Consider the following 14,680-nt stretch of genomic DNA (forward strand, 5'->3'; position numbering starts at 1 on the left):
AAATCCATTCAACTTCTGCCAGTTTAACCAATTTTTCTCAGCCTGCTTGCCAAACAGAGTCTTTGTTCGCCATTGCATCTTGGCGGAAGTTTCTAAACATACAAGGTATATACGTATATATACAATTTAACAGCGTTTTTCAACCACTGTGCTTTTTTGGCACACTAGTGTGCTGTGAGAGAGGCAAAAAACGTTTCAAATTCCACTTAAAAAAAAGAAGGAAAATGAACTCTTGCGTTGCAAGATCAAAATTGCAAGGATGCGCAAATTCATCAGCCCCAGCCAGAACCAAAAATGTGTTTATCAGAACAAGCTCAAGTTTCACTCTCAAAGTGAGAACTGTACGCAGGCCATAGAAATAAGGACGGTTAAACGTGTTTATGATGTTTTTGATGTGGTTAGCGGGGACAGTCCTTGGCTTATAGTAAATAGTAAAATGTGGCTGTGGCAGAAGAACCGTCATTGCCGGGCCCTGTTTCTACTGTTGGCTGTTTGTAAAATTGGCTTCTGTAGTCCGTGAATATAGAGTTTTTCATCCAGGAGTTGTGATCCAAGTTTGACATTATCCAAACATTACATTTGGGAGCCCTCTTTTCATTGGTTCTCCGAGGAACCACGCACGAGTGACTGACTGACTGCGACGCCAAGAAGCTGAGGGCGATTTTCCCAACTCCTCTTCCACCTTCACAAGTTCCGCTCGATTGGCTTAAAATACACCCCCCCAAATAAAAGCCCCTCCGTGTGTGTTCCCCCACAGGAACGCGGCAGCCCATCACCAGCTCCAACCTGGGGGCGGCCACCAGCGACGACGGAGACGAGATCAGCTTCACGCTCGTTCGCCCGCCGCGACTGGGACGCCTGGTCCTGGTCCACGACAGCAACCAGGACGAGGAGGTCACGCGCTTCACCCAGACGCAGGTGAGATGGAGGAGGCGATGGGGGGAGGGGATGGGAGGATGTGATGGAGGATGGGATGGGAGGATGACATGGAGTCTGATTTGCAGGATAAGATGGCGAATGAGATGGAGGGTGGAGTGGGAGGATGAGATGGAGGATGTGATGGGGATTAGAGATGCATGCGATGCAGGATAGAATGGAAAATAAGATGGGGGATGGGATGGGAGGATGAGATGGAGGTATAAAATGGAGGATGAGACTGAGGGCGAGATGGAGGATGAGATGCAGGATGGAATGGAAAATAAGATGGATGGGATGGGAGGATGAGATGGAGGTATAAGATGGATAATAAGATGGAGAATGTGTTGTGGAATGGGAGGATGATGTGCAGGAGGTGAGGATGAAGAAAGGTGAGGATGGATGAAGCATGCGATAGGAACATGAGATGGAGAATGGGATGGAAGACAAGATGGAGAATGTGTTGTAGTATAGCATGACGGATGAGATGGATGTTGTGATATAGGATCTGATGGAGGAAAAGATGGAGGTTGATGGAAGCTTCTCTGTGCAAACATGCAGCTTCCCTCGCCCCCATCCGTAATCAGATTATCTTGTGTAATTACATTTTTCTTTTTTTTTTACAGCAGTGGGCTTTTCTTTTGGGCAGATATCTAGTCATTAACCACAGTTTTGGTATTTATATTTGAATAATTAAAGCTTAACAATAGTCAGATTTTCTACTTTACATAAGAACAAGCTATTAATATAATTGTGTTTTTCTAAACCTCGATTGCCACTGAAGGCATTCTAGTAGTGTCAGTTTCAAATATACAGGCGGGTAAGGAGGCGTAAAATCTATTTCACCCATAATAAAAACCAAGCCACAGCTTTTAACTATTTATCAAGTGAAGGGCATCTTGACACTTGCTGTGCATTTCAATTTCTTTGTGTAGATAACACAGGAGATGAGTCATTTTTAAGTCACTACACTTTAAAGCAGCACTGCTTTCTGTTGATTCATTTCCTTTGACAGTTTTTTGCTCAGAGTAAAGCAGTCAATCTGAGCCTTTTATAGTTCCTAATAATATAATATCATGTATTATAATATCACAAATCATAGATGTGTTTTAAATTTGATGTCATTTTAGTGGGGATACATTTTACCATCATAACATGGCCATCATTTTGCTCCAAAAATATGGATACTTTGGGATGTCACTGCCTGTTGTTCACGTTCCGACCACTAGGTGTCGTCGTTGTGCACCAAATAAAGCGCTCTGTTGGAACAGCGGCGCGCATCCCAAGGCAGAGTTGCGCTCATCTGGGAACTTGGTGTTGACTGTAAATCCATTACTGTGATGAAAAATTAGCCATTTGTGAAGCCACCACAACACAATAATGAAAGGGTGCGTTGAATTAATGACTAAAGCTTCCCATGCATTTCGGTAAATTGATTCATTTAATTTGATTGAACATTTTTAAATCATTTTGACACAACCGAAGGCACATTTGCCATCAGGTTATTTTTTGAAAGTATAGCATGGCGGAAAGTCAGGGTTTATGTATAATGGTCCCAGTGTGTTGTAATCTAGTTTGCCTCTCCTCATTTCCAATCAAGCCCAATGATAGTATTTACCTAATTTCCTAACAGCTGACCCCACTTGCAAAAGCAATAGAACAAATTAAAACCTTCTGATAGCTACACATTTTACTAAAATAAATAAAACACTTAGTACAAGGAAGCCCAGAGGCACATAATCTGTTGAGCTGGGAACGGGATTTAATTATTTTAGTTGTGATTTTCAGCAGAGGAAGTGTGTGTGTGTGTGTGTGTGTGTCTGTCTGTCTGTCTGTCTGTCTGTCTGTCTGTGTGTGTGTGTGTGTGTGTGTGTGTGTGTGTGTGTGTGTGTGTGTGTGTGTGTGTGTGTGTGTGTGTGTGTGTGTGTGTGTGTGTGTGTGTGTGTGTGTGTGTTAAGTTTAGGACACAGCAACCTCACAGCATCACATTCTAGCTCCCCAACACATCCCCAGCAGCCAAACCAAAAAGCTGAGCTGGAAACTAGGACGGAATTTCCCGAGTTTATAGAAAACATTTAGAACGTCCAGATGTTTTTATTGTCCTGTGTCCTGATTCATCCCGTAGATTTCGATTTTTGGCCTGCTTCGACTTTGCTGCCTTATTTTACAAATTGATATAGAGGATTTATTTGAACATATAATATTGATAAATACATAGCAATGATGCATTTATACTTGTTTATTTGAAAGAAAGTCCCTTCTGACATTCTATATAGTATTAGTAAAACCGGAAAAAGATTGACTATTTTTATTCCAGACATTTATGAAACAATAGATAAGAAACAGGAAATACCCATTCAAAAATAAAAACAAAATCAAAGAAAAACATTCTGAAAATTTTTAACAAAAGTGTGTCTTAAAGTTACAATTGATTTATTATTGTTTTCTAAAACATAGTTTACACCATTTTTACGCAGGTATGACGTGGTTTTGAGAAGCTAAAAATGGTTCCAAGTTTATCTTTAGAAGACCACAGTATATCCAGAAATTTCATAACAACAACAACATCCAAAGAGCCAAAAATATAGTGAACACGGTAATAGAAACCAAAATAAAATCGCGTACTGGCCCAAAAGCCACAATGCATGGCTGTAAAGCTGTTTTAATGTGAAAAGTTTCACCAGCTCCCAAACACTCAGGGGTGCAGAACTCATTCAACTGAGTTCTTCAACTTTCCCAAAAACCAAGCCCAGCCTAAAACTTAGAATCAGAATTCAGTTTATTAATCAGTTAAATAAACAGTTGATTCTACTATACATGAGGCATTTGTCATGGCGAGGATTGATGCGTTTCTCTACAGACAATTAGCATAAAAAAGGAGAAAAAAATAAAATAAAAAATATCTCTATGTTCAAATTTAAATAAAATTAAATAATAAATAGCCAAAAGTACACAAATAGACAAAAACACACAATTAACATAGGCGTTGATAATTGTAAAGCACTTTATCTAAATTTGTAAACTGAAACTTTCTTTCCCTATCCTCCTCCAGCTGGAGTCGGGTGCAGTCTTCTACGAGCACCAGATGCCCGAGGACCCCTTCTGGGTGGTGCGGGACTCCATCGAGCTCGTCCTGTCGGCCCCACCAGCCCCGGACGTCCAACACGTCCTGCCCATCACCGTGTCCTACTTCACTGCTCACCGCAACGTCTCCTCCCAGCTCTGGAAGAACAAAGGTCAGTGATTTAAAAATGGGTTTTATTCCACCTTTATTTGCATGATGTTATTTCAGTTAAATGGAGAAAACTTCTCAGCATTGGCTGTTACATGATCCTTAACATATACAAATCGTTATAATATAATTTTTTTTTTTCATTATTTTAACATTGCAATGTATTTTTTATTGGTATTGGTTGAGTCCTGAGATGTAATGATTATGATTAATGATTATAATAATGATTCTTTCCTTTTGGAACGTACTGTATTCTTGCAAGGGTGATCAACCCCGTTCCCCCTTTGGCGATGAATAAGTCCAATTAATCGAATACATTAGTTCAGATCAATATATGGCCATATACTTTGCAGTGCTTGCACAAAAGCCCAACACAAATACAACGAGAGCTTCACATTTATGCTGCCCAAGTAAGACGGGTTTCCATTATATAAAAGGGTCATAAGTTATTTCTAGCAATGATTTGTTTAAGAGTATCGACAATGTCTGTTTCTCTATTTTCCCCTCAGGTTTGGAGATGGTCCAGGGCCAGAGGAAGGCAATTGACAGTTCAATCCTCGATGCCTCCAATCTCAGGGCCAGCCTCCCCGAATCCGAGCGCGGCCTCCTGGACGTCATCTTTGAGATAAGACGCTTCCCAGCCCATGGTCGTGTCACCCTGGGTGGTGCGGACTTACCCCGCGACGCACCCTACTTCCTGCAGGAGGACGTGACTCGGGGCGAGCTGGAGTACCTCCACGACGACTCAGGGGCCCCCTCCGACAGCTTCTCCTTCAGAGCCCGTCTCAACTCCCAGGGCCAGGCCACGGCCTCCCCCGCCGAGTCCATGGTCCTCGAGGAGACCTTCAACATCTCCATCAGACGACGGGACTCGAATCCCCCCGAGCTGGTCAGCATCGACATGCTCCTGGAGGTTCTGCAGGGATCCATGGCCGTCTTGACTAAGAATCATATCAACACCCGGGACGAGGACAGTCCACCGGACGAGGTGCACTTCAAGGTGACCAAAGCCCCCGCCAACGGAAGACTGGTGGACTCGCGCACCAATGACCCCATCTCTGAGTTCACACAGGAAATGGTCAACCACGGACAAGTAGGCTTCATCAGTGACGGCAGCCTGGCCGATGGCTTTGTGGAGTTTGTTGTGTGGGATGGGAAACACCAGACAGAGCCACACACGCTTCACATCGGTGTCTTGGCTCGCACGCTGGTGCTGGCCAAAGCCCCGGAGATCAAGGTGAAGCAAGGGGACGACGAGACCCTGATAACAGAGGAGATATTACGGGCTACAACAGGAGGGCCCATTGAGGAAAAAGTCATTTACACCATCACCAACGCACCCAAATACGCTGCTGTCATGGTGGACCGACAGGCCACCTCTGCCTTCACCCAAACCCAAATCAAAGAGGGCAGAGTCAGCGTGCGCTTTGTCAAATCCACTTCCCCTCGAGACAGTGTGGCGTTCATTGCACGCAGTGGGGCTGCTAACGTGTCCTCTGTCCTCAACATCACCGTCCAACCTCTGGCCAACATCGCTCAGGATCCACTTCTACCCCGGGGCACTGTTGTCCAGCTGGACAGGAAACTCCTGGACGCTACTCCTCTGGCAAACAAGACCAGGACCTTCCCCATGTTCAGTGTCATCCAGCAGCCACAAGGTGCTCGCTTCGTGAGGTCCGGAGGTCCTGGGGCAGGCCAGCCAGTGGATACATTCAGCCAACGGGACCTGGACGAGGGCCGCGTGGCCATGGAGATCCCCGACAGCTCTGCAGATTCTGGGGATGGGGTTGCCCAGGACGAGGCCCGGTTCCTGCTCAAGGCTCATGGGGTCCCTCCTGCAGAATGTGTGCTTTTCTTCCAGACGGGCCCCTACAACGCCTCTGGGCTCTACCCGGCCACTCTGTTAAGGGTGCCTCCCGAATCACCCTATGTGGAAGGAAATGACCTGCCTAATGGGGCGGGGTCGCCTTGGGACACTCCAGCTAGCCCCAGGAGGGGTAATGGGGATGGGGACGGTCTGACCACTACCTCCCCTGGATTGGGCAGAAAACCGGTGACCCGGCGCAACAACCTATGGTCCATCTTAATTCCTATCCTGGTCATCCTCCTTCTGCTTCTCCTGGCGGCCATCTTGGCTTATTACCTGATACGCAAAAACAAGACGGGGAAGCATAACGTCCAAACGCCAGCCTTCAAACCCAAAAATGGAGAGGTGGCCAGCGCGGAAACCTTTCGCAAAACGGACGCGGCCAATAACATCCCCATGTCCTCCATGGATTCCAAAGACACGGACCCCGAGCTGCTGCAGCACTGTCGGACGACAAACCCCGCCTTGAAAAAGAACCAGTACTGGGTGTGAGACCCGAAGAGGCAGATCCTCAGATGTTTGCAACACTGCCTCAAGAGTTATTCTCGCTTTGTATTAAAGACCTCTTGCCGCAGCAATAGATTTTAAATGTACTTTCTGGTCTGTTAACTCACTTTGCTCAATCTGTGGACCAATTCTCAGGCTATCAAACACTGAATATCCATTGGCAATTGAAGAGGCAGCCTCCAATCTGCAGGAGGCTTTAGCTACGTCTATTTATTTTAGTTTTATCATCCTCTTTTGTCAAAGGGTACCGACAAGGACATAAACACGCTTTGTGTGTTTGCAAAAAAGTTTTATTTTAAGTGCGCTCTGCCAATTCATTCTGTCGATGTATTCCAAAACGACTACGGAAGTAATTTAAGATTTGGTGATCGTTTTGGTCGTCGAATTAACGTGTACATACGTCAAACCCCGCGGTAGATATATATCGCAGGATGAGAGAGACCATGATTCTGTTTCTCAGTTTCCTGTTTTTAACACAATAAGTCTGTTTTTGCTTTCCTCCCAGCTAAGCAGAGAGCTATTAGGAGACATTGAAAACTAGAGGTTCGCTCCAAAAAGTGTCAATTTTATTGAAATTGAATTCCACTTTCTTCCAAAACTGTTCATGCTTTCCAAGTGCTTGTAGAAATGCACCGCAATGAGCACAGAGCCAGGCGGAACGTACTTCCTCCTCCAGCGCCGGCAGGAAGTTTTCCAACAGGAGGTTGAAGTTCCAGTTCCCCAAAGCCTGCAAAAGAATGCGTGCTTCACACTGAATGCGACACACGACGTCTGTCCACGTCTGTTCAAATGTTCCGGGATTTTATTTTTATTTTTTTTGATTTTTCAGCTCATGCGACAAGTTTGGGTCCGACAGTACGACCTGGAGTGACGTCAAGTTTTTTTTATTGGAACTGGGCTTAAAACGGAGTAAATAACTCACGTACAGAAATAAGGACGTTGTCAACATTAACATTGGATGTCACCATATTCACAAGAAGTAAATCTCTTTATGTCAGTGAATAGTGCTGATTTTTTTTGTTTGCACTTTGCAAACACCATATAAAAAGGGAGATTTAGGGGCGGGGGGGGGGGGGGGGGGGTCCGACTGTAGGATAAGGATACGCATTCGGTGTGAAGCAGGCTTCAGATTCTATCCAAACTGAGAGGAGCTGCTGGTAGGCTGGGAAACATTTAGAACATACTTCACAGGCGAGACTGATTCCAAATAAATCAATTTAATTCTCCCTGAATTTAATGAGATCAACGGTGCATTTAGTGTTCGTTAAAAGAAAGCTTATTGTGACGTGCTACATTCCATATGTTATCTAAATAGGAAATTACACCGTGTCTTAAAGCTACAATTGATCTATTGTTGATTCCTGAATTATGGTCTGAGTTGTCTGAATGTGGGAGGAGGTGCTTTGGAGGGGGGAAAAAAAAAAAGGCAAAAAGGATGGAAAGGTCGAAAAGTGGGTCGATAACTTTTGGGGTTTTATTTTTTAATCCTCTTCTTATTACACGCTCAGTTACTTTAAAAGATGTTTTTTCTGAGAGCTACATTTAAGCTGTTTGTTGTACATTTCCTTTATCGTGTGTGGTGACGACGCCTTCTTCATTTTATACTGAGGACACAACGATTTCTTTCCTATATTCACCTTCATATTTTGTCGTCTATTTTTGTAGTTCCTTTTGTTTATGTCCTTTAGTTGTTGTTGTTTTTTTTAAAGCAGAACTCCAGTGACAGCTGAGATCTCAGGAAGTGGACTGTGTACATTTCAGTGACATCATTTCCTGTTTGGCCTGCTTCTCCGCGTATCTCGCGAAGCTTTTTTTTTTTTTTTGGTCTAAATTCGTCTGAAAGTATGTTTTATATTTTTGAATATCGTTGTGTTTTTTTGTGCTTAGTGACGTATCTTTCACGCTTAATATCCTCCTGCTCTGTAGCTGTAGTTTAGATGGTTAATGGTGTGTGTGTGTGTGTGTGTGTGTGTGTGTGTGTGTGTGTGTGTGTGTGTGTGTGAGTGTGTGTGTGTGTGTGTGTGTGTGTGTTAGTGCGTGTACCAGCCATTCCATTTCTTCGTCTCTAGATCTGCGTCCAAAATGGCGCAGTATGTACCTTTCTCATCCTGGTCCTTTTTTTTAGGTACTATTTGATCCATACTATGGTTTTTGAGGTACTAGAGCAGTATACCGGCGTGCCATTTTGGGTGTGGTTGTCATCTCTGTCCTGCCTCCGTCCCACCGGAGGCTTCTTTTCATCCTTGCTCCTCATTCATTTCTCATTATTTATTTTCTGTCACTAACCCCAAATCTCAGTTTAAAAAGGATGCAGGTTCGAATGCATCGAGGTGCCTTGTAGAGTCACAGCAATACAAACAGAGCCGTGCACGGTACGATGTCTAACAAAGCTATGTCTTAGAGTTTATCCCAGCACTAATAGAAATAAAGTTTCATGCAACAAAGTCTGCACTGGGCCTTTTTTTGTTGGTGGGGGTGGGGAGTCACTCAAAATCCTCTTTTATATGGTTATTTAAATAAGTCGGTCGGAAGTAAACACATTTGTTTGAGTGCGTAAGTATTATATCCACATCATTTGTTATTTTTTATATTTATTTTCTTCTTCCCTTTTATCTGGTAGTTTTTTTTATGTTAAGTGTAAATCAGAACACTTTTTTTTTTTATGTACAGGTACATAACATAAGACAAGACAACATGTAATCGATCCCCCAGGGAGACGTTTAGGTGAACCCAATGACTGCATTTTCTACTTTACCCAAGCAGAGGATGTATAGACTGACCTATGGTCAAGAGTGTCCACCAAGCGTGTCCACGTTTCAAACTGTCCACCCGTGTCATGAAATGATAATATATACAGTTTACACTAATAATAATATTGTCACATAATATGTGACAATAAGTGTGAAATAATATAAAAAACACTATTTTCCAGCTGGTGGTGGCCGTGTGCGTCCAGCAGCCGTTCTGCTTTTAACGGCATCACAATTTCCAAGCAATGGTCTTTACTTACATCGTTCTTCTTCAATTTTCCTCCTTCAGTGTGCTTGGTCTTTGGGTTTCTTTTTACAACTTCATGATTTTATTTTTGGGGTTTTTTTTGATCCAAGTTATTCTATAATTCAACCTAATTTTCACTGTTACAAATAGATATAATTCATCTGCATACACAATTTTCGGGAAGTCACAAAAGCATCACATCTTATATGTCTTCCACCACGTCCCCTGAGGGGCTCCCTACACTGTTTGGGCTCCTCGGAGCACATTGAAATTTTAATATATTACTGTATATATTATATTAGTTATAAATCCTGTAATCAAACATGTTGCATCTTTTAATATCGGAGTGTTTGACCGCATTGTTTTATTTATTTATTAATTTCTTTATTTAATGCTTCAGTTTCTGTTTGCTGCCGTGGTCAATGCTGGGGGTTCGCTGCCTCGCAAAATTGAAAAAAATCCTTTTTATAAATTACATACTTTATTCTGTATCTTTATTCATTATCTTATTTTCTAAAAAAATAATGAACACTGTTTATTCTGCTTTTGTTCCATTTCATTTCTATCTATCTATATGAATATCTTAAATCATAAGTAAAAATATATATATATATATATATATTATTATTTTATTTTTTATTTTATTTTTTTTACAGTTTTCATATTTTGATACGGGACAAATAAAAAAAAAAGGCCTTTATTTTTTATTCAAGATGGAATTTAACTTTAACCAGTTCTGTCTGTTTATTATAAATACATATGTTAATATTTAATTTGTAGTTTCACTACAAAGACAGCATCAGTTGTCAACCTTTGATCAATTCATCAACTGGAACTTTCTACATTCATTCCCATCATCTTGTTCGATCCTCTGCTACGCTGTTCAAAGTTTTAGAAAGTGGAACAGAGTCTGCATCAAAAACCAGAAACGACTTGATATGAGATAGTTTTTTCTCTTTTTCTATTTTATTGAAAAGCTTCTTGGTTTTCAGTTTAACACAAAGCAACAGCCTTGGATCAGATCAGAGTTCTTTTCAAGGCTTATTGCTTGGGATCGACGTCAGTGACCAACACTGGAGCATCACATAATATGAAATAACCAAAATGTTCCATTGAGATCAGTTTAACACTCATCACCCTATGAACCCATACACCAATGACTTATCCTGTGCGTAAAGTCGCATTTGTACATTTTTATAGATTAGACAAGCCATTCCCAAACTTAAAAATACCGCGGCCCAATTTAAAATCTGGAAATCTTCTGTTGCCCACCCAAACTTTCAATCACAACTCTGATCAACACATAGGTCAGATACAGTGAATGAAGAATAACATGCAATTTAAATCCCATGGCTCCTGATTACTTTTTGTTTTTTTTAAATGTAAATATTGAATTATAAATATTTTATGGTATTTCAAACTAAATTTCAAAATTGAAAATTAAAAGCCTGTTATTTATTGTAAATGACCTCTCACGGCCCATGTGCAATACCTTTCAGGCCCCACCAGGGGGCGCACCACGGCACACTTTGTTTTGTATTTTTCAGCTACTTGTGTATATTTGGCCATTTTTTATTTTATCTTTATTATTCTAATTCAGACTGTTGAACATTTTTAATGCTAATCGTCTGCAGAAGCGCACCAAACCTCACCATGACAAATTCCTCGTACAGGGATCGCGGAATAAACTGATTCACCCACTGTTTCACAGCGAAAATGATGCGAATGAATGAAATCAATGATTCACTTTGTTGGATTAAAAGTAATTCAGATTTAATAACAGTAAACTTCAGCGTTGTCATGATGTCCTGCAGCTGGACGGTGGAACGTCTGGAAAGGAGGAAAAAAAAATTAAAGTCGAAATAAAATTCCTTTTACAGAATTTACAGCTCTGCGTTCCGGTTGCCGCCTGGTGACCATTTCATATAATTCATATTAATATTAGCATTTCCTTCCCAGAGTCTTCAGTGTCAGAGTTCAAAGCTTCATTAATCATTGGACCACTATGGGGCAGCTCAGTCCTGTCAAGACTTCCTTTGATTACGTTCAGGGAATTAATATCATATTTTAGACCAATGCCAAGTAAAAAGGAAGCAGTTTTGTGGACCAAGTTATTTAACTTAATTATTTTCGGTCAAATCTGTTTCAGATAGTTCAGATTAAAATGATCCAACAGGTTCCAAGTTTTTCTATGAGCAGAGATTGAATCATAACACTTCAAATTAGTAATCCTATTAATTGTTAATTAGTAAGTAATTGGTGATTGAAATTTAGTGGTGATTAGAATTTAGAGCGTACATAAAAATATTATAGCTTTAAGGCCTTAGAAACAAAAACAATTGAAGCAAAACGTTATTTTCAGTATTCTCTAGATATGATGAGTCAGATTGATGCGATGAGTTTTAGACAATTAAAATGTAAAAACCCAGTAAAATCTTAATGTATATTATAACAATTAGAAACAATAACAATTGAAAATAAAAGTTATTACGAATCGCGAGTGTCTAGGCTTAGAGACCTTTCTACACACCAATGACGTGGGCGGTGGAGGTGGGTGGCGGGGTTTGGGGGTCCATCTCAGGGTGGAGGGAGGGGGGGGTCCATCTCAGGGTGGAGGGGTCCATCTCAGGGTGGAGGAGATGGGCCCAGGTTGATCAAGGGGTCTGACGGAGGAGGCTGGTGGTCCTCAGCCTTGCAGGGACAGTCCATCAGCCTCAACTCTGAAAACACTACAGAGCGGAACCGGAAGCTGCTCGGACTCCATTTAATTGGTCTTATTTTTTTTACTCTAGATGTGTAAAGCAAATGCATCTTTAATCTGCCTCCATTTACATTCAGTGAAAATTAATCTCATTTGAGTGTTTATCGCCGACGTACCCCAGACTCCTGCCTTGTTTTCCAGACTCTCCTGCAGGGGGCGGTACAGCGGCGTTGGGCTGGTTCAGATCTACAGAAAGACAAAACATTTAAAAAAAAATGTACATTTACAGCTTTCTCCTTTATTTATTTATTTTTTTCAGACTTAAGCTGTTTTTAAAAGCTAATCTTCTGTAGTAACGAACCAATCTCACCATGACAAATTCCTCGTACGTAACTGTACCTAGTGGAATAAACCCAGTCTGATTTTAATGGTAATATTTTTATGCCGGCCATTTCATCCAAAGGTCTGAATAAAATAAGAAAAACCCAATATAAATATTGTCTACCAATACCAAGACAAACGCAATATAAATATGATCTATCAATACCAAGACAAAGACATTGGTAGACAATATAAATATTGTCTACCAATAACAACTACTATAATATTGGCCCAAAATTATATTTCAAACATGAATTAAACCGTTTCACAGGTTTCACTCCATGAAGCGGTTCCAGGATAAACTACAGTTTTAAGATTAATATTAATGATGAACGCTGCTGAACAAGATGTCTCTGGAGGTATAAGCTCAAACTGGCTTTGGCTAAATGGAACGTACTGTTAGGAGAAGTGCATTTTGGGTTTGGGCCTTTTTGTCGGCCGTGTTGAAATTATTAAATTTCCACCAGCCGGATATCATTCACTTACAGCATATACCTTGTTAATTTGCAAGGCGACACCTGGACAACACGGCGCAGGTTGGCTCCTGGAGGCACTGGAGGCACAGCAAGGTTGAACAGGTTGTAAATTAAGCAAATTGTGATACTCAGGCTCTCCTCTTCGGGGGAGCCTGTAAGGATCGAGGGATCATCAACATCAGATACGATCCATGGTGATCTTCTGGATGGCAGTCCTTTTTGGAAAGTGGCTGATGCAGTTTATTCAGTTCCTCAGCTGACATGTGGACATCCAGATTCTTGAGCACCCACAAGCTTAGGATTCTCTTCCTGTCCAAACGTTTGGTGCAGCATACAATGTTCCTTTCAACCTCTGGAAAGGTAGTCTTCTTAAAATGACAATTGCGCTTTTCTGGTTGCTTTGCTGTCATCTGGATCATAATCCCAACCAGCAGGATTTTGGAAATCTGCGAAACGTAATAGTCTGAGGTGCTTAGGGCTGTGGATACTTGTAGAATACATCAAAGAGTACAGCTAATGTTTTCAGAGCAGAATTTTGTTTTGGCGAGAAATCTAGTGAGATTCAGCTCCCCCCTTCATAGTTCCGGAGCAGGATGTCCTTTTCCCATGACCTCTCGAACTACTCCCAATTCTTAACTCTCACTCACAGGACACACTGTAGATCAAGTCCTTCTGGCCTGCCAGTCCGCCATGCTGCGCAGTCCGATGCAGTCATCAGTTTGGGATGAAGATCAACTTTCCATTTTAAGAAAGATGCTCTACATGCTGAAATAGTTCACCTTGGTGCAGCAATTTGTCACAGAAGTTGTCCTGGGTTACGCAGTTCTCTGATGCTGGTGGTTTCCACACACTCCAGTAGAGAATTCAGCACTCCAGCTGCAGACCCCCTCTGCCTTTGGATGGCTGGTTAATACAGAGACTGGGAGGCAGCTTCAGAACTTTCTTCGCTTTTTTGGTGCAGTTTCCAGAATATTGGGATTTCAGTGTACAGGGTTGGCCAGAATGTGGCACGATGTTGCGTGGAGAATTCTTTGGACACTGTATGTTACCTTTCATAGTTGAACCAGATCTCCATTGTGTCCAGGCTGAACACTTTCTCTTGGACAATGTCCTCCTGGGCTCCTCTACAGATGAAGTGGTAATTTCCCGCTGGATCAATTGACCATTCCCTTCCCTTGGACAGAGTCAAGACAGGGCATTGTGAAGGACTCCAGCACTCAATCACGGCCTGAGTGCTCGTCTTCAAGCATCTGCATCTCTTGGGCAACTTGAATCTCTGTGCAGCATCACCAGCCCATCCTAATCAATGTGGAATTCATCCTCCAGTCTGTTGTAAAGACAGACCACGACAGACAGACCATGAGGCAAGAAGCTCTCAGGTAGTCCAAACCGCCAGTGAAATGCAGACACTGTCCCTAGTTTTAAGTTGTCTCTACAGTTCCAAACAAGTGTCCTGGACTGATTCCCATTTCAAGCTGCTGCTTCAGTGTAGCTTCCTCAAAGTATGAGTGGACCGACCTTTTGGACCACAGAGTACCTTTCCACCTCCATCAGAACCAACTTTGTGTACTACTGCCTTTTCAGATGCAGTCATCATTTCCTGC

The 14,680-nt window shown here is 42.0% G+C and overlaps 1 protein-coding gene across 1 annotated transcript in view; it reads left to right on the forward strand.

Annotated features, from left to right (window-relative positions):
- cspg4 (chondroitin sulfate proteoglycan 4) overlaps positions 1-7,566 on the forward strand; it is a gene marked incomplete at its 5' end in the record, with an annotated part of 70,011 nt that extends 62,445 nt beyond the window's left edge. Inside the window, 3 exons of the mRNA XM_080002633.1 lie at positions 758-918; positions 3,968-4,151; positions 4,657-7,566. Of these exons, the coding sequence (XP_079858759.1) occupies positions 758-918; positions 3,968-4,151; positions 4,657-6,506 (2,195 nt within the window). The 3' untranslated portion in view covers positions 6,507-7,566. The remainder of the gene's footprint in view (positions 1-757; positions 919-3,967; positions 4,152-4,656) is intronic.
- Positions 7,567-14,680: the final 7,114 nt, after the last annotated feature.

Source organism: Zeus faber (assembly GCF_960531495.2).
Source record: "Zeus faber genome assembly, chromosome: 6".
NCBI classification, from domain to species: domain Eukaryota; kingdom Metazoa; phylum Chordata; class Actinopteri; order Zeiformes; family Zeidae; genus Zeus; species Zeus faber.